Source organism: Ascaphus truei, chromosome 1 (assembly GCF_040206685.1).
Source record: "Ascaphus truei isolate aAscTru1 chromosome 1, aAscTru1.hap1, whole genome shotgun sequence".
Classification (NCBI taxonomy): Eukaryota; Metazoa; Chordata; class Amphibia; order Anura; family Ascaphidae; genus Ascaphus; species Ascaphus truei.
This window is the reverse complement of record NC_134483.1, coordinates 48,742,541-48,762,068: the sequence shown is the minus strand read 5'-3', so window position 1 is coordinate 48,762,068 and position 19,528 is coordinate 48,742,541. Positions and strand designations below refer to the sequence as shown.

Below are 19,528 nucleotides of genomic sequence, written 5' to 3'. Positions count from 1 at the left end.
ACCGGGGGCAGCTGCAGGAGGAAGGGGTCCTTCCGGAGGCTGGCCGCCCACTGCCTGTCCATTCGGCGCCGCCATCTTAACGGAGGAAGCTGCAGGAGGAAGGGGGTCCTTCCGGAGGCTGGCTGCCTGCCCCCTGCCATGGCAACGCATCACACAGCCGTCTAAATCACAGAAAGTTGCTGAGGCCTCACGCGATCCCCCGGCATTGAATTTAAATGCCCTGGGGAAGAGCGCGGGGCCTCTGCAACCGCCGCCCTCCCCCCCCATAAAAATCTCCCGCCCCCAGTTTGCGCACCCTTGCCTTAGCGTCTAGTAAGTACAAAGGGAAGGTAGTGTATTTTTTTTTATTGTATAAACCCCTTTGGTGCCTGTGGTATACCTTGGTAACACAGGTATCAAAGGGGTTAATGTTATTTCTACCACATTTCTAATGATAAAAACATTATTAAAGCGATTGCGATGTGGTAATGAATATTGCACCCGGTAAATTATTACCGCTATATCGATGTATAACATCATAAGTTTTTTATTTTTTAACACCTTTCATTGTTCTATGTAACCATGCCTATAATACACTTATAATATAGATGATCTAACTGTGCATGCTATGTCTTGTATATAATGTATACCCTGTTCACTTATGTAACTGTACTTGTAACCATGTATTATTTGTCATCTTAACTCTGTGCCCAGGACATACATGAAAGCGAGAGGTAACTCTCAATGTATTACTTCCTGGTAAAATATTTTATAAATAAATGTTGGTAGCTTAATAAAAAGTTACGCAAAGTGGGTAAAACGCTTAACTTACTGTTATAAAATGCACATAATATAATGAAAATCACAATTTAAAGCTCCGTTGTTTCACACAGTGGTGTCGGCGCCTTCGCCGAGGGTTGCACCTCCGTTTTTCCGGGTGTCCTGTGTGCTGCGTCCCACGTCACTTCAAGTTAGATTCGGTCACAGCCGGTGGTCTATCTGGAAGCGGTTTTGCTGACTACACGGTTTCATCAGGAGAAATACCTCCCCCCCCCCATATGTACATGCCGAACGTGTACCGCTTCCGCATAAGAGACCACCGGATGTGACCAAACCCAACCCAGAAAGGACGTAGGACGTGACACAGGACACCCGGAAAAACGGAGGTGCAACCTGTGTCAACACCACAGCGCGAAACCACGGAGCTCTAAATTGTGATCTTCATCGTATTATTATGTGCGTTTTATAAATGTTCTAAATGTGAGGACATTTACTACATGTCTTATTTTATAAAGTCTTTTAAACTGGTCTGCTCCATGTATTATTTGTAATTTTAACTCTATGCCCAGGACATACTTGAAAACGAGAGGTAACTCTGAATGTATTACTTCCTGGTAAAATCTTTTAGAAATAAATAAATCCATCTTTTCACCTCGAGGTAAAATGCCTGCAAACAACATAACTAGCAAAGGAAGATATTTTGCCCAGGTCGGGGATATTTGCTGTACACTGTATTCAAACTTACACATTGGGAGTAAGAAATTACAAAGAGCCAAGATTACATCTCCGACATTTGTTACATACTTTTGTGCACTATCGTACTTGTTCTTTTTGGGTGATCCATGTCTGTGCTCCCTCTGGATCTCGGAGAGTGTGGAAAACAAAAAACAAACTGACAACTAGTGTCTCTCTAAAATAAGGAATCTAGTATAAAAACTGCTCACAACCAGCCTGCATTTCCAAAAATGATTATATATCAGTGGTCGACAAATCACCAAAAAATCTACTCGCCGAACAGAAAAATCTACTCGCCACCTAGTACCACACGTGTGCTGCTTGAGCCAATAGGAGCTCGCCACGATGTTAAATCCACTCGCCCGGGGCGTGCAAATGTATAGGTTTGTCGAACACTTATATCACAACCCAAAGTGTATGAAGTCAACAATAAGGCAAACGAACAGCACAACATGGCAATACTGCTAATCTTATCTTTTGGAGACAAACTTTCCTTGCCTTACAGTTTACAAAACCACTCAATCCCTGCTCCTTATTGCTATTAGATTGATGTGAAAGGATAAAACCAAATACCTAGATTTTCTTTAAGCTTTAAGGCCTTGTTGCCAATTTGACATCTGCCCCGTCACACAGTCTTCTTACGGTGAGGAGTAGTTGCTGCTGTAGCTCCACATATAGAATTTCTCCCTTATGATGTACCCTGTAGGGCTGGATCCCCTGGGGCCCTAATGATGTACCCTGTAGGGCTGGATCCCCTGCTTACGGAGCCCCCCTTACCTGTTCTCCAGCGTCTTCTGACATCATGTGATGTCACGTTGCCATGGCAACACGACGCCATGGGACCCCACGGTGGCATTTAACGCTACGTTGCCATGTTTCTAGAAGCTGCCAGAGACCAGGTAAGGGCGTTACAGAGGCCTTGTGCGCGCTCCGCCGGCATTTAATTTAAATGCTTGGGGGAAGCGCGTGGGGCCTTTGTAAGCGCCGCCTGGCATAAACCATCAAAACTTCCCACAATGGAATCCCACAGCAGTGCTGCAACCAGAACGTGAACATTCATCCTTCTCAATCACAAAACCCGTGTCACACTGCTATTTGTGGCGATACACTTGCAGGAGCTGACACCGACTATGCTATGGTCCTTAACACTGCTTCGTGCAGAAACTGGGAGACAGTACAGTAATCAAGCAGCCCACTATTGCTATCTGTAACACCACCGTTAAACAACAATACATAAACTCAACTGCCTACTGTACGTTTCCAAATTCATCTACAAATAATGTGGAAACCAACAAAAGATTGACAAGCGTAAAATAAATGTCTAAACAACAGGACAGTTTCTCCAGGCAAAAATTCTATGTCTTGTAACAGATCTTTCAGAGAACGTTTGTTCTGAAAAAAAACCCCAAAAAGGATTATGTCATTTTCAGCTGTTTTAAGTCACTGTTTTTCAACCAGGGTTCCTAGGAACCCTTAGGTTTGCCCGAGCATCCCTAAAGGGTTCCCAGCAATTCTCTGGTCATTTCAAAATTGTATCAAAATACTGTACAGAAGAATTTACAATACATATGATCTCAGATGCGCTATTAGAGAGGGTTGGGGGGTCCTCAGAATTTCACTTAAACAATAAAAGCACAATTAGTTTTTTGAGACCAAACAATATCTATATATATTTTTTTTCTATGTAGTTTTTTCTGTGAAAAATAAAGACACATTACCTTGATTTAGTAGCTGATGATACACAGCCCATTTTACAGACATAGACTGACACCTTCTGGATTGCGAAGGAACTGAATCATGCCACCTTTGATATAAAACTCTAAGGATGTCTGCGCATCCCTCTGTGATAGACTGAGTGGCCCTCACTCACACAGGAAACACTGGGGGATGGGATTTTAATGGCAGTGGGGTGCAGAGGGAGAGTGACCGGTATGTATGTCCTAATTAAAGATATATATATAATAAATACATCTCCAATCTATATATATACAGTGGTGTGAAAAAGAAAGTACACCCTCTATGAATTCTATGGTTTTACATATCAGAACATAATAACAATCATCTGTTCCTTAGCAGGTCTTAAAACTAGGTAAATACAACCTCAGATGAACAACAACACATGACATATTACACCGTGTCATGATTTATTTAACAAAAATAAAGCCAAAATGCATTTTTAACCACTATTTAAAAAAAAATTTAAACTAACCTTTGGTCCATAGAAGGCTCCATCACCAGGATTTAGTTCCCACTTCTCTCCAAACTCCTTCAAACTGTTTTCAAGTTGCTGAAGAAAACATTAGATTAATGATGCTGTAAGCATGATGCAAATTACTAATGACCATCTATTTTTTTTAAACTACTAATGGAAATGTTTATTCAAAGTTACACATCAGATTTCAGGTACATTTGTCAAACAAGCACATTGGAGCATATATTTTCAGTTACACACACCCCCCCCCCCCTGTGTTTCAGGGTACGTAAACAAAAATATTTTGTGGACCCTCAAAAATATTCAAACCAAATGCTCTACTTCGCTTTTATTTATTTTTTTCAGTCGATAAACCAAAAAAAAAAAAAACATGCAATTGTCATTATGCTTTAACCAAGCGCTTGTAGTTTGCTTGTAGCAGGTTTTCATCTCCACGTCTGTTACCGAGTTCTTTAAATAATCCGGTGTCGGGGTTGATGGGGGTGCATGCATGAAGTGCTTGGACGGGTTATCGTACCCATTCCGGTGTGAACATCCCGTAGACTTGAATGCGAGCGAATGGCATGTGGGGGCAAAAACCCGTCACAGGACTTAATGCACGTGCCCCGATGAATGATCACCATCATTTGTACATGTAATAAACAAAACCGAATTAGGTGAGCTCATACCCACCCCTATAAACAAAATGCATCAGGAACACTGATTTCAATAAATTAACTCTACCTTGACGGGGTTAGCAGGCGTATATCATTTTGTTTAATCAAAAAGATGCAACTAAATAACTCCATTGTTATAAGACTTAGAATACAAATGTAGAGGTTCACTAATAAATTGCAAGCCAGTTTGGGAGGAATGCAGCGTTTCTGTATTTATAAATGGAATGTTTATTTTACAATGAACCAAATCACATTTTAAATATAATTATTAATGCAAGAGACAGAAGGTATTTAAAAAAAAGATAAAAAGTCTGTCAGAGGAGCATGCAATGTGGGCGTTGTGGTTCCCTCTGCTAGCAATAAGTTTACACTGGTTTTTTTTGCCACTCGTAGGACACCGTACAGACCAGCCAGCCATCCTGATTCCACTAGGACACCGTACTGTGATGCGCGCGCAGACGTGGAAGTTCCCACACCGGCAAGGCCATCGCCGACACGAGAAGTGGAGCGAGACATTGGAGGCAGATCTGCGGCGGTTTTTGGTGTATTCCAGAGGCACTAGTGTGCCCGTAACACACTTATTGCGCTAAACAGACTTGGAAAATGTGCGTGCATTCCCTACTTATCCCTTTCCTGTAACTGCATATTAAAAATTGTATTATGCCATGTTCTTCTCATTGTTTCACTTCGAGTAGGTCTTCAGCTTGCAGATAGCATCCTCTACACTGAATTGGGTCAACTGACTGCAACATACCAGCTGTGAGCGCTTCAGTTCACTAATTGGGCACAGCAAGAATTACTCTTATTTGCGCCTTAATATGTGTTTATCTATGATCACACGGTACTAGTGACCGGTTTTTAGGCTGCACTAAGTCTTTTATTCATGTTTGTGTGTGAAGTTTGCGCTCTATATTGTTTATTATTGTTATCTATATTGTATTGTTAGCAAGACGTTTATGACTGATTTAGAACAGTCATAAGTCGCCATATAATATTTAAAAGACAGTGCTACATGCTGTGCAATTTGGATTTCGGACCCATAAACTTCAGGGTTCAGCTTCCACCTTCTTACCTTCTCTGCTTCATTCCACACTTCAATGTCCCCAAGGAACTTTTCAGGGCGCGTGGAGAGGTTTAATTTGAAGGAAAACCCAAAGACGTTATATACAGTGCGCAAGAAATCCAGGCAGCTCTTGATCTCCTCTTCAATCTGCAGTTATTAAAGGAAACAGATTTATCAAACCTCTGATTTATAAACGCTTGTTCCCCCCCCCCCCTTATATCCGGTTAAGTAATTGCAGCTTAAAACTGCTCCACATTTTATTTCATCATCATTTGCCCGTCAGCCAGTTTTTTTTAAAAACATATTTAGCAGGCTACTCGAAGTTGTAATTTTGAAGTGATTTTATGATTGTGCAGCAACCCAACACAGACCTTCACAGTGACCTCTGATGAAAGCATGTACAAGGGGATTGAACTACTTCACATCTCTTTCATAGAGAGAAGTAAATGCGCGTGTGGGTTTTGTGTGCTGTAGCCGTCCTCCGACAGCCCGTCAGAAACATATGGGTTGCTCAATTATTTGGTGTCGGCTACTGGGCATTGGGAACAAGTACAGTAATGAGGTCTCCTTTCAGAGACAATCAATCATTTGTTCCAGGTCAAGGACTACAGGCAATGTTAAAGCAGAAGTCGCCTTGAGCTGTTCCATTTTTTGAGATACATTTGGGGGGGGGGGGGGGGGTTCATTAAAGAGCAAGAGTGCCAATTGGGAAATATTGCAGAAACTCCCCATCAAGCCAATGGGAGTGTGCATGTGGTAGTGCCCGATTGGCACCATCGCACCTTACTGAACAAACCCTATTGCCTTTATTTTTTTGCTTTTCCATCCTGATAACATTCTGCATTCCTGTAGCTTCCTATTTTTCAGAAATGTGGATGTTAAAAAAATCTCTCCCTCTCTCCCGTCTACACAATGTAATGCTAGAATGGGTGCTGCATTTTTTTTTCTTCAATATTTTTTTATTATTTTCATTTATTTAAATAACATCTTACTTACATGTACAATTGGTGCTGCATTCTAACGTACACATTTTGAAACATATTTGAGTGATGCAAAAACCTATACAAAAAAATTGTAGCAAAAGTGTTCAATGGTTGCTTTATTGCAACTCCAAAATAGCAGCACAGATGGACTGCTGCCTTAGGTTGTGTATGGTGTGCTAGCCTGGGCATACCTGTTCCATGGCACAGTGGTGAGCTAGCCTGGGCATACCTGTTCCATGGCACAGTGGTGAGCTAGCCTGGGCATACCTGTCCCATGGCACAGTGTTGAGCTAGCCTGGGCATACCTGTCCCATGGCACAGTGGTGAGCTAGCCTGGGCATACCTGTTCCATGGCACAGTGTTGAGCTAGCCTGGGCATACCTGTTCCATGGTACAGTGGTGAGCTAGCCTGTGCATATCTCTTCCATGGCACAGTGGTGTTCTAGCCTGGGCATACCTGTTCCATGGTACAGTGGTGAGCTAGCCTGGGCATACCTGTTCCATGGCACAGTGGTGAGCTAGCCTGGGCATACCTGTTCCATGGCACAGTGGTGAGCTAGCCTGGGCATACCTGTTCCATGGCACAGTGGTGTTCTAGCCTGGGCATACCTGTTCCATGGCACAGTGGTGAGCTAGCCTGGGCATACCTGTTCCATGGCACAGTGGTGAGCTAGCCTGGGCATACCTGTTCCATGGCACAGTGGTGAGCTAGCCTGGGCATACCTGTTCCATGGCACAGTGGTGTTCTAGCCTGGGCATACCTGTTCCATGGCACAGTGGTGAGCTAGCCTGGGCATACCTGTTCCATGGCACCGTGGTGTTCTAGCCTGGGCATACCTATTCCATGGCACAGTGGTGTTCTAGCCTGGACATACCTGTTCCATGGCACAGTGGTGAGCTAGCCTGGGCATACCTGTTCCATGGCACAGTGGAGATCTAGCCTGTGCATACCTGTTCCATGGCACAGCGGTGAGCTAGCCTGGGCATACCTGTTCCATGGCACAGTGGTGAGCTAGCCTGGGCATACCTGTTCCATGGCACAGTGGTGAGCTAGCCTGGGCATACCTGTTCCATGGCACAGTGGTGAGCTAGCCTGGGCATACCTGTTCCATGGCACAGTGGTGTTCTAGCCTGGGCATACCTATTCCATGGCACAGTGGTGTTCTAGCCTGGACATACCTGTTCCATGGCACAGTGGTGAGCTAGCCTGGGCATACCTGTTCCATGGCACAGTGGAGATCTAGCCTGTGCATACCTGTTCCATGGCACAGCGGTGAGCTAGCCTGGGCATACCTGTTCCATGGCACAGTGGTGAGCTAGCCTGGGCATACCTGTTCCATGGCACAGTGGTGAGCTAGCCTGGCCATACCTGTTCCATGGCACAGTGGTGAGCTAGCCTGGGCATAGCTGTTCCATGGCACAGTGATGAGCTAGCCTGGGCATACCTGTTCCATGGCACAGTGGTGAGCTAGCCTGGGCATACCTGTTCCATGGCACAGTGGTGAGCTAGCCTGGGCATAGCTGTTCCATGGCACAGTGATGAGCTAGCCTGGGCATACCTGTTCCATGGCACAGTGGTGAGCTAGCCTGGGCATACCTGTTCCATGGCACAGAAGATATGAGCATCATCCTGCTGGAATCTTCTTACGCGGGTTAGTCCTGTGAGGGCTCCTGAAAGCTCATTACGGTGAAGAACTCCAAAATCAGCCATGCGCAGAGGCAGCTCCCGCCAGGAGCGCGGGCGATTGTCAAACATCAGACTGCAGCAAAGAAATGAGTAAGAACTGCAGAGCCCATGACCCTAAAACTAAACGTATCATCTCCAATAAACTCATTCAACATATTTACAAGCATCCAGCACTACCTTTGAAGGTGACGGCTTTATTAAAAATAAAAAAGGAGGATAATAAAACCAGTGTGAGATTCTAATTAATGCTTTGCTTTCAGCTCTGTATTATATGCGGCTGTGCTGAGCCAATAAATATCCTCACCACAGCGCATTCTAGAACTGTCACTGGAACATAGAAAAGGGCTATTATTCATATCTTAAACCAGGGAGGAAATACTGTATTAGCAATGATATAGAAAAGGCACAGCCGAGTGCTTCACTTTACTGTTACAAAATGTTCCTTCTTAAGGCTGCACCGTTAAACTCGAGAAGAAAGTAGTTTGGTATCAGAAGTCTTTCATACCAATGTCCTGGGCAGTTCATCGGCTTGAGAGCAAAGATTTCCTTCTCGACCTCGAAGGAGAACATGTTGTCACTGTAATGCTGCCAGTGGCCGGACGTCTGCCACAATTTGCTGTTGTAGATATTTGGAGTGACCACCTCTTGGAAACCCCGCTTCCTGTACTCTGTCTAAAAAGCAAACAGATAAAAGTCATAACAGACAAAAGGCCTCAATTGAATAAGGAGAAATGAGGGATAACACGCAGTGCGTCACTTGAATGCGAGTTACTGCTTTGTTAACTGTTAATGATGCGGTATCTTCTAATTGCATCGGTAACTATGCATTACCCCAGCTGTGCGCAAACTGGGGAGCAGGCGGTTGCAGAGGTCCCGCGCTCTCTCCCAATGCATTTAAATTAAATGCTGGGGGACCACTTTAGGCCTCTGCAACCTCTACTTAGCGATATTCGGCCGACTTTGGGACGTGTGACCATGGCAACTTACGATGCGGGGGTCATGTGACGTCACGGTTGCCACAGTAACGTGACGTCAAATGACGCCGCGGGTTACGTGGCGTCATTTGATGACGCGCAAGGTAAAGAAGGGGGGAGGGGGGCGCACCACCGGACCAGCACAGGCAGAGGGGGCGCAGCAAAAAGAGTTTGCGCACCCCTGCATTACCCTATCACTACCATATTGAGTAGAAGAGAAAGAACAGCCTGCGGGCTGGCCCTATGCATAGGCAATTACCTAGGATGGCAATGCCAGGAGGGCGGCAGCATACTTCAGAAGGGTCCCGATTTGAGCGGGACTGCCCCAACTTTCTCCCCTCATCCGGCTCAGCTGTTTCATTTTGCTGCGCAGATACTTACTCCCTGCTTATCATCTCTGCAGCAGAACTGGTGTATAGCAGAGCTGCGGAGCAGGGAGATACAATCTGCACACACCATCCCTGCAAAACGCTAACCCCAGCACCCACCACACTAGATCATATAGATTTGTGTCAAAAGGAGTGCTACAGGGTGTGACCAAATGTATACAACAAAAAGACAACAATTCCCAGTGCTACATCCAATGACAAAAAATACATAATTAAATACTTGACTGTTTTCTCATAAGTAAAAGTGTAATTTAGTTAAACTATTTGGCCAAAGCATTATAAGCCGGCAGCCACATCACGGCAAGACCGGTATGCAGGTCCCAACACTACCTGTGAGTACAATAATGTCTCAGTTATCTGACTTTTGTTAACCGACACTCTGTTTTATCTGTCACCACGCCCCCTCCCTCCCATCTCGCTTACCAGTGGCAGAAGAGGAGGACTGAAAACCACAGGAGCAGCACCGGAGAAAGACCGCTGGCGGCCGAAGAAGACGACAATGTCAGCGGAGGAATGGAGTTAAGACAGCGGACGGCGGAAGCAGGCAGGAGAAGACCATCAGACCCTGTGTCCGCAACAGGAGCAGAGCGGCATAGGAGAACGGCCGAGGAGGAGCACGCTGTAACACCGGAAGTTGACCGGTGTCTGACTTCCGGTGTTACAGCGCGGTCCTCCCCGGCCGTTCTCCTATGCCGCTCTGCTCCTGCTCCGCACGCTGGGTCTGAAGGTCTGCTTCCGCCGCCCGTTGTCTTATCTTAATTTCTCCGCTGACATGGCCCTTCTTCCCCCTCTTCCCCCCCTGTAGAAGTCCCTGGCTCCCCTGTGCCCGCTCAATCATCCATGCTGTGAATAAGGGGAATGTCGCTATGATGCGCAGTGTTACACTCACGATACATAAAGCTTGGCCCCCTGCAGACGCACTTACCAGAACTCCCTCCTACTGTCTCTGTACGTTCTCCCTACCTACCAATTAGACTGTAAGCTCCTCGGGGCAGGAACTCCTCTTCCGAAATGTTACTTATGTCTAAAGCACTTATTCCCATGATCTGTTATTTATATTATCTGTTATTTATTTGATTACCACATGTATTACTACTGTGAAGCGCTATGTACATTAATGGCGCTATATAAATAAAGACATACAATACAATACTCACCGATTGGCAGCCAGGTCCCGCAACATTGAGTTAGGACTTTTCCAGTTCCAAACCCCAAAAATTAAGCATGTCCTGCACTAGGGAGGCCCCACCACTCCAGTTAGTGATTAAGGACAAATTAATGTTGCGGGGCATTGCTGCTTCATCACCTCCGCTACCACAATGTCCTTGGAGGATCTGTAAAATCAGCCGAGAGGTGAAGAATGGACGCTACTTAAAAGCTACTTACTCTGATGAAGTCAATCAGCTGGTTATAAATGTAGGCTCCCTTGGGTAGGAAAAAACAACTCCCAGGACTCAGCTCATGAAAGAAATACAGCTCCTGCTCCTGTGTCAAAGATACAAACGCATCAGTATTCAGTCACGCCGAGCTCCGCAATTATGTTGAAAATAAAAGGAGTTACTGGAAGTATCGCGCTAGGTCTGCCTCATCTGTACAAATCATCTTTACTTTGTGTAATAGTTTGGTACTTTGCTGTGCAACTCTGCTGCAGTTTAATTTTTTTCCCAACATTTTTTATTATTTTGGAAAAACACCAATATGAAATATTACTGAGACAGCTTACAAATGACAGCCAGTGTTATTTTGAGTGAAATGCTGCTTTACCCATTCGCTAGTCAATAAAAGTATATAAATGTGGCACTGATTGAGCTTACTTTTCCGATTTTCCGGTGGTCTCTGTTTTTGGCCTCCTCTTGGAATTTCTCCCATTCTTTCAGCATTTTTGGATCAGGGAAGGAAATGCCGTACACCCTCTGCAGGGTCTCCATATCAGATTTACCTTCCCAATAAGTGGAGGAATTCTGCAAAAGAAACAAGGATAATGACCATGGGGACATCCCAATGAGCAGACTGATGTATCACAGCACACAGTGTGGTTTTTGGGCTCGAGTCAGCAGTCAAATTGATATTATTTCAAAAATGTGCGCAACGATAACCTACATATACTTATGGACAGTGCGCGTTTAAAAATATATATGAAACACGAAAAATAGATATGTTGTAAGAACCTCAAACGCAAAAGAAATAACTACAAAGCAAAACAATTTAAAATAGTGTTTCATCCCATTACTGCCAAACATGTGGAATATTTTTGTATTTGTCCATTTACTGAAACATCCGTGGTGTTCAATATTTCTATTAAATAAATAATAAATGGGGGAGGGGAAGGGGGGGAAACAAGAGACATTATAATTTATAATACTTCACTGATAGAATTTAAAACACCACCGTTAGGCTAAGGCCCCGCTCCCAGAGTCAGCGCACCCGCACTGCAGACAGGCGGTGCGCTGAGATACACAGACCGCGATATGCGGTCTGTAGGGAGCGGGAGCGGGAGGTGGGAGGTTTGACAGGGAGGGGGGGCGTGGCTTGAGCGGAGGGACCCGCTACTCTCCCCCCCCTCCCTCCACAGACTGCAGGAGGGAGCTGCTACTCTCCCCCCACTCCCTCCACGGGCTGCAGGAGGGACCCGCTACTCTCCCCCCCCCCTCCCCGGACTGCAGGAGGGAGCTGCTACTCTCCCCCCACTCCCTCCACTGGCTGCAGGAGGGACCCGCTACTCTCCCCCCCCTCCCTCCACGGACTGCAGGAGGGAGCTGCTACTCTCCCCCCCCCTCCCTCCACGGACTGCAGGAGGGAGCTGCTACTCTCCCCCCCCTCCCTCCACGGGCTGCAGGAGGGACCCGCTACTCTCCCCCCCCCCTCCCTCCACGGACTCGGGCTGGAGCACTCATACATACACACACACACACAGGCAGGCAGGCACTCACGCACTCATACACACACACGCGCGCACACACATGCAGGCACTCACGCACTCACACACACACACACACAGACAGAGGCAGGCACTCAGGCACACACATACACACACACACAATACAGGGATGAAAGTGTTTCTTTTAAATTAATTACAGCATTCATTTACATTGGATGGATTCAACAAATAAATTTTTTTTTAAAAAAAAAGTACCATACCTTATGAATCTTCAAAGTCTTAATTTTGCCAGTATGTCTGACATGAGGTCCCCTGCACAGGTCAATCAAGGGGCCACATCTAAAGGAAAATGACAAAAGTTACACCCTTATAGAAGGAGCATCCTTAAATGTCATTTAACCACTGGACGGACAGTACCGCAAAAGACTACAGGTAGTCCTCGTTATCCAATGTTTCACTTTACAACAAATGGCATATCCAACGCTTTACAATGCAACCCTAAGGGCCGTTTTTTGACGCCGGAATGCATTATCCAACACTCACCACCACTGATTAACATGGGACTCACTTTACAACGGTTTCACTATCCAACGCTACTTCCAGAATGGATTCCGTTGGATAATCGAGGACTACCTGTACAGTCACGACATCAGGTTCTTGCAACCTTAGGTAAATCCCCTTATCTACTTGAGCCCAAGGCTATACTGTATAATATATATATATATATATATATAAAAATATATATATTTTGAGCACAAGTATTAATTCTATGGGTTATATATTACAATATATAGTAGTTCAATAGAAAAATAGGAATCATAGTTCTTATATGGGCTAAACCGGTATACTACTAATATATATAAAAACATGTTTTACCTGTAAACAGTAGTAGTTGGAGTGTTCACCTTTTCATTTAAGATTCGACACTTGAACTTGTTGTACTAATTAAAGAATACAGAAAGAAATATTACTTACAAGAAACAGTGGGTAAGTGATAAAAACAGGTGGTTAGCAAAACAAGAACAGAACAATACAGTACATTTTTAAAAAGTATGTTGAATTTGTAGTTTGAATACATTTGGTGTAAAATGAATGGGATAAGAACAGGCACATTCTGGCAAAATAATGATAATCGCCAAAAATAAAACCCATCTCTCTGACAGCATTACTCCCAAACATTATAGCTTGTATATATTGTAGCAGTTATCCAGCACAAATCATTCATATCTTAGGCCTTTAATAGAAAAATACATAAGACATATTGCATTCCACATTCCTACAGCACAAGGCTTAAAATGTAAACATTTTATTTGCTGTCCTCATCTTTTAAAATCAATGCTTAGATGGAATTTCCCCCCGAAAACCAAACATAATTGACCGAGAAGACATTTAAATGGAATGACACCGCTTCTATTGTCTGAAAACGGCAATTTGGAACTTCAGGCTCATCGTAAAAACAGAAGCAGTGCAGCAGAAAACGTGTGTGCAGCATTAATGCATTAAACATGTATTAAATAATATTACAGGGCAATTGTGGTGCAATAACAAATTGTTCAAATTCAAAATGAGATATTTGAATAGAAATAATACATTATTTAGGGTCTCTGTATTTGGGAAACACAAGCACGTCACAAGGGAAGCGACGTTGGTCTAGGCCAAACAACTGGCCAACTCGTCCTCAAGTGCCACCAACAGGTTACGTTTGAAGGATATCCCTGTTTCAGCACCGGTGGCTCAGTCGTTGCTGAAGCAGGGATATCCTCAAAACCTGTCCTGTTGGTGGCCTTTGATCACTGGAGTTGGCCACCCCTGGTCTAGGTTATTGTGCCACGATTACTCTTTGTTCACATAGATTAAAGGTGGATGTGTTGGCCCCTCCGGCAATGGGGAGTTATACGAAGAACAGCGCTGCTGGGCGGCTTTTTGCCGACTATCAAGACTGCAGCTTTGCAGGAGTAAATACACAATGCTTAGGTTTTTTTAGGCTGCGTCCATGGATACTGCGTGCGGGCGGAGGCGCGCTGAGGCTGAGGGAAAGCGGGTGCTTTCCCTGGCCTTAGACAGCGCGCCGTCCGGGGGCGTGTCGGGGGGGTGTCGTCAGGCGGGCCAGTGACGTCACGGAGCTGGTTCGACCTCATTGGGCGAACCGCTCACGTGACCGGCCCTGCGCGCCGGCATGCGTGAAAATTTAAAATTTTCCTAAGACCTACGCTTCCGGAAGCGTAGACGAGCCTCTACTCAAGCCGCTCTCATTGCGGCTATAGGGGCTCAGTGCCGAGCGTAAGCGCGCATCAGCCCGCAAGCACTATCCATCGACGCGGCCTTACTTGGTGCGTCCACACCCAATTTAAATAAACCTAAATTGCTTGATCCATTTCCTCACCTCTGGCAATCTGAAGTCGGAGAGGGGTGCACCCTTCATTTAACACAAATCTCTACCATGACATTGTTAGTACAGCTCAACCCCGTTATAGCGCGATCCGCTTATAACACGGTTTGAGCGTGGACCCCGAATTTTAAAAAAAGTTTGTTTTTTTTGCACACACACTGCACACACATTGCACACACTCACAGCACACTGCACACACAGCGCACAGCACATACACTCATAGCACACTGCACACTCACAGCACACTGCATACACACAGCACACTGACACTGACACTGACACACACACAGTCTCTTTAAGGGAGCTTGCTCTCGCAAGACAGAAGCAGAAAGAATAGACAGGGAGAAGAGCTGCCAGATGCCGGGTAAGTGCTGTGTGCTGTTGCCGCTGCCCCACCGGGTCTGGGAACGTTCTCAGCTTTCCCCCTCCGGCGGACACAGTACCACCACAAAAAAAAAAAAATTAATAAATAAAAAAAACTATGCATCTACACTACTACTGGGAGTAAGGACGAGGGTCGTACAAATGCAAGAAAAAAGTTGGAAAACAATTCCATCTGTTTCAATTATTACGGAGGTTTGACGTTAGTGGGAAGTGTAATTTACCTTAAACATCTCAAGCAGGGTTTCTTTTGTGACTTCCAGTCTCTCAAACTGCTGTTTCTCTTTCATAATCTTCTTGCACAGGTTTTCCAAGGTGCTGAAGTCATTGCTGGATACACCCCTGAGATGGAAACATTATGATTAGGGTGTGACCAAGCATCATGACATTTTTTTTAATAGGAATGTACGAACTAGAATTATTTTTCTATGGACTGAAAGGTGCAATCCCACATAGGCCCAGATGCCCAAAAGTGTGCCAAGCTTTAGCACCCGTGTACTCCCGTTCATATGATTTGAGGCTGAGGTGTGCTGAAGTTTTGTACAGCTTAGCAGTGTAATCGGCTTCCTTAGAGAAATATGATCGTCCTCAGTAAGTACGAGGTTTACTCATTCGATTCCTTAGAAAATATGCTTTTGTTTCTAGCAGGTCTTCCATGATTGTAATGCAAGCTACAGAAAAGGTCGGAGAAATGACTTTACCAAGAAAGAATCTACAGGCAAGTTTTACATTCTCTCATTATCTCCAAGACTCTGTCTTGGCATCACACAGATGAGATAAAGATTGTAAAACTCTGCCAAAGCATTTTGAAACCATGAAAACACTTACAAATATATATATATATACACATCTTATTTTTAACTCCTTTTTTTCAAGTGTTAAATCACCTTCGTGGAACCTATTAAATAATGCCAATGTCACTTGTTATCCATGGCCTTGCAGGGTTTGCCACTTTAAGGAATCACCTAAGATATGGGACCCACAGCTTCTGCCTCTTCCCCAGCAAGCGAAAAACAAATGAATAAACCCGTGTGTGTCTTAATTAACACGGTAACTTAGGGCTGAAAATACATTGCCCATCAAGTTTAAGCCTTGCTAGCTTATGCCTGGGTGAGGCACTCCTGCTGCAGTTATACTTCTATTGTTAATGGTCTCAACTGTTCTGCAGGCTCCATCAATCAGCCAAGAAGTTAATGTGCAGCACTGGAGGTATCCGCAGTGCACTGCTCCCCCAGTGTTAATAAAGTCTCACAAGCCCAATTGTCTCTTTTTTTTAAACACACAAATGATGCAATTAATTAAAAAAAAATGACCCCTGAGTTCTGACATCTGGGGGATATAGTCTTAATTTCACCTCTACTTGCCCGTGGCACTCGTTTAACCCTTACACGGTCAGCCATAGCTGGCCTTTCCAGCAGCAGGAGATTGCTGTAGGGGTCGATTTCATGCACTACCAAGGGGGTCAAGGACGAGGGCTCACACACGGGAAATAAGTAGATACAAAAAAAAATTTTTTAAACCTCTGACAGGTATCGCTTTACAAGCCTCACAGAACGCAGACACTGGGACAGAACAGGTTTCCAATGCCCACAGAACACAGACACTGGGACAGAACAGGTTTCCAATGCCCACAGAACACAGACACTGGGACAGAACAGGTTTCCAATGCCCACAGAACACAGACACTGGGACAGAACAGGGTTCCAATGCTCTCAGAACCCAGACACTGGGACAGAACAGGTTTCCAATGCTCTCAGAACCCAGACAGTGGCGCAGAACAGGGTTCCAATGCCCACAGAACGCAGACACTGGGACAGAACAGGTTTCCAATGCCCACAGAACGCAGACAGTGGCGCAGAACAGGGTTCCAATGCTCACATAACGCAGACAGTGGCGCAGAACAGGTTTCCAATGCCCACAAAACGCAGACACTGGCGCAGAACAGGTTTCTACTGCTCCCTTGAGGCAGAAACACAATTAGATCCCGGACAATCTCATACTGTTGTCAAATAAAACACGTGCAGAGCTGAATAACATTAATAAAAGTAATAATTGAATCAAGTAAAATGTTGTGCAAATGCCATGTGTGCCAATTGTATTAAAAATAATAGAACGACACCAGCTAGTTAATTAGCTTCTTTTCTAAAGGCCAGACATTGCATAGATTATTTTTTCTCTCACTTGCACAGGATAGGTTTACTGTTCAGTGGTTTTCACAGGACTGTGTGCTAACATTACCCAGTGTAAGCATGTATTTGTTTTATAGATTATCTCCGTATCTGTGACCTTCAGTGCTCAAGAGAGCAACGTCTTCCTAAAGCAAATTGGGCTCGCCAACATCATTGATACCAAACATACATGAAAAGAGGGTGTCAGAGGGATCTGAGCAGTTGGTGAAACATGTCATGTTTAGGGGGTCAGAGTTCCTTCTTTCATGCAACATTACAACACGTCAAAGTGACAGCTTCTTTTTAAATGTAAAATAAACAACAAGAGACACAGAAATTAGTGGTTCCAACATACAGTAACATTACAATATAGCACATGTTACTCTGGCCCTGGATAGAGGCACAGAAGCCCTAAACATGCTGACATGGAGGAAGAACCCCAATATATTAGCACTCTCTCACTAATCTTGGGTGATAAATGTAGAATTTAAAATATTTTGAGTATAAAAATATATTTTATATTTATTTATTAAAATAAACGGCTTTAAAAACAAGCAATGCAATGACGCGTTGGAAAACCACTAGGAGTGTAATGACCCCAGGTGAGGAACAATTCCTTGATACAGTGTTGCGTAATAAAGCACTGCGCCTTGGTGTGTGATACTGTACAACCATCTACCAAGGAATTGTAAGGTACAAATAGGGGGGAGCAGGGGGCTGTGAAATCATGAACCAAGGACAAAATGCAAGGGCTGGTCTGGGTATACCAATGGTAAACGCTGACTATGATGTTCTAAAGAGCTGGTGGGTGATAGTTTAACCACCTATTATAGAGATGGATCTGTGTGATCCTATAATATAGAGTAGCAATGAGATAGGCGAACCAAGGTGGCACTAGAAAGCAACAGATCACCGAAGTGACTAATATATTGGGGTTCTTTCTCATTTTCAGTCGTTATAGCCTTCTTGCCCCATAAGCACCTTCACATTCCCATCACTATATAACATACTAATCTGTGGGCGTTCTCCCCAGTTTGTCTCATACTGCAAAGTAGTTGCCTTCTGTTTTAACAGCATCTGGAGCCTTGACATATTATTTTCTCCTGCCCTTTTTTTCCTACGTAAATCAGCCCCAATTGCTCTTACAAATCAAGAAGAAGTTTGCACAGACATATAGAAGCCGAAAAGCAAGACAGTACAGAATGTTTTATAGGACTAATAATGCTGGTCATTATACATTCTTAATAGGTTTGAAGCAGGGGGTCTTCGGAGCTGAACTGCGGTAATTTCAGCTCCGGGGACCCCCTGCTTCCTGAGATACTCAACTCAGGAAGGGGTGCCGGTATCTCTGTGCAGTTTAAATGACCCGTGTCACAATAGGGAGCCATCAGAGCTTCCTATTGGTCCACAGGAGAATGAAAAGCTGCCATATTGATACTGTACCCCCGACTGGATGCTACAAGCATCCCCTACGAAGGTATCGCGGGAAGCAGGGGTCCATGGAGCGGAAATGAACGCAGTTCAGCTCTGGAGACGACCTGCTTCAAGTCTATTTTTTTTAATGCCTCTTTAAAATAAATACAGAACCCTGGTTCAATCAGAACTGCTGATTTAACCGGCAAAACCGATACCATCTATGAATACTGCTCTTGTGGATCACTGGCCACTGCAGCAGTGCATGGATCTCCCACCTTCCCAGCTCAGCAAATGACCCGGTAAAAAATTATATTTTCCTTCATATACTGCTCTATGTTTGAGTTGCATGGGAGAGGTATAGGATTCACGGACAACTGAGGCAAAATGTGAATGTGACATGGAAATCTTACACACTCAACAGGAGGTTAATCCCAGACTATATACAAGAGATGCCAACATGGAGTATCTAACGGTAAACAAAGAAACATACCCATCCTCGAGATACATGTCGTAATAAAATCCATTTTCAATCGGGGGCCCGTAGCATAAGCATCCACCATAAACTCGCTCCATAGCTTCACCCATAATGTGTGCGCTTGAGTGCCAGTATACCTAACAAGGAATTATGCAAAGAAGTTAGTTCATTGGGGAAGAGAAGGGGAATATTCCTCCAACAAAGATTAAGTAGAGTGCAAAACTGGGCATAATTTAAGCAGTTCAAAAAGGGAAACCAGTTATACTTGTAGCCATGTATCCCCTTGGCTACTAATCTGCCCTGCCTATGGCCGCACTTATAGTGCCGGTGACAGTCGCGTCAAAACAAATGCATTGTCGCCGT

At 44.5% G+C, this 19,528-nt stretch overlaps 1 protein-coding gene and 1 long non-coding RNA gene across 4 annotated transcripts in view; one reads left to right on the top strand and one right to left on the bottom strand.

Annotated features, from left to right (window-relative positions):
- Positions 1-5,021, top strand: part of LOC142487807 (uncharacterized) — a 34,998-nt gene extending 29,977 nt beyond the window's left edge. For both annotated transcript variants that reach the window (XR_012799316.1, XR_012799313.1), the window contains exon 5: positions 4,756-5,021. This is a non-coding gene — a long non-coding RNA (uncharacterized LOC142487807). The remainder of the gene's footprint in view (positions 1-4,755) is intronic.
- Positions 1-19,528, bottom strand: part of TARS1 (threonyl-tRNA synthetase 1) — a 51,636-nt gene that overhangs the window by 21,253 nt on the left and 10,855 nt on the right. For both annotated transcript variants that reach the window (XM_075587687.1, XM_075587698.1), the window contains exons 5-14: positions 19,181-19,302; positions 15,331-15,448; positions 13,213-13,277; positions 12,597-12,675; positions 11,273-11,419; positions 10,845-10,943; positions 8,601-8,767; positions 8,006-8,168; positions 5,435-5,572; positions 3,704-3,781 (exon numbers count right to left, since the gene is read on the bottom strand). In XM_075587687.1, the coding sequence (XP_075443802.1) occupies positions 3,704-3,781; positions 5,435-5,572; positions 8,006-8,168; positions 8,601-8,767; positions 10,845-10,943; positions 11,273-11,419; positions 12,597-12,675; positions 13,213-13,277; positions 15,331-15,448; positions 19,181-19,302 (1,176 nt within the window). The remainder of the gene's footprint in view (positions 1-3,703; positions 3,782-5,434; positions 5,573-8,005; positions 8,169-8,600; positions 8,768-10,844; positions 10,944-11,272; positions 11,420-12,596; positions 12,676-13,212; positions 13,278-15,330; positions 15,449-19,180; positions 19,303-19,528) is intronic.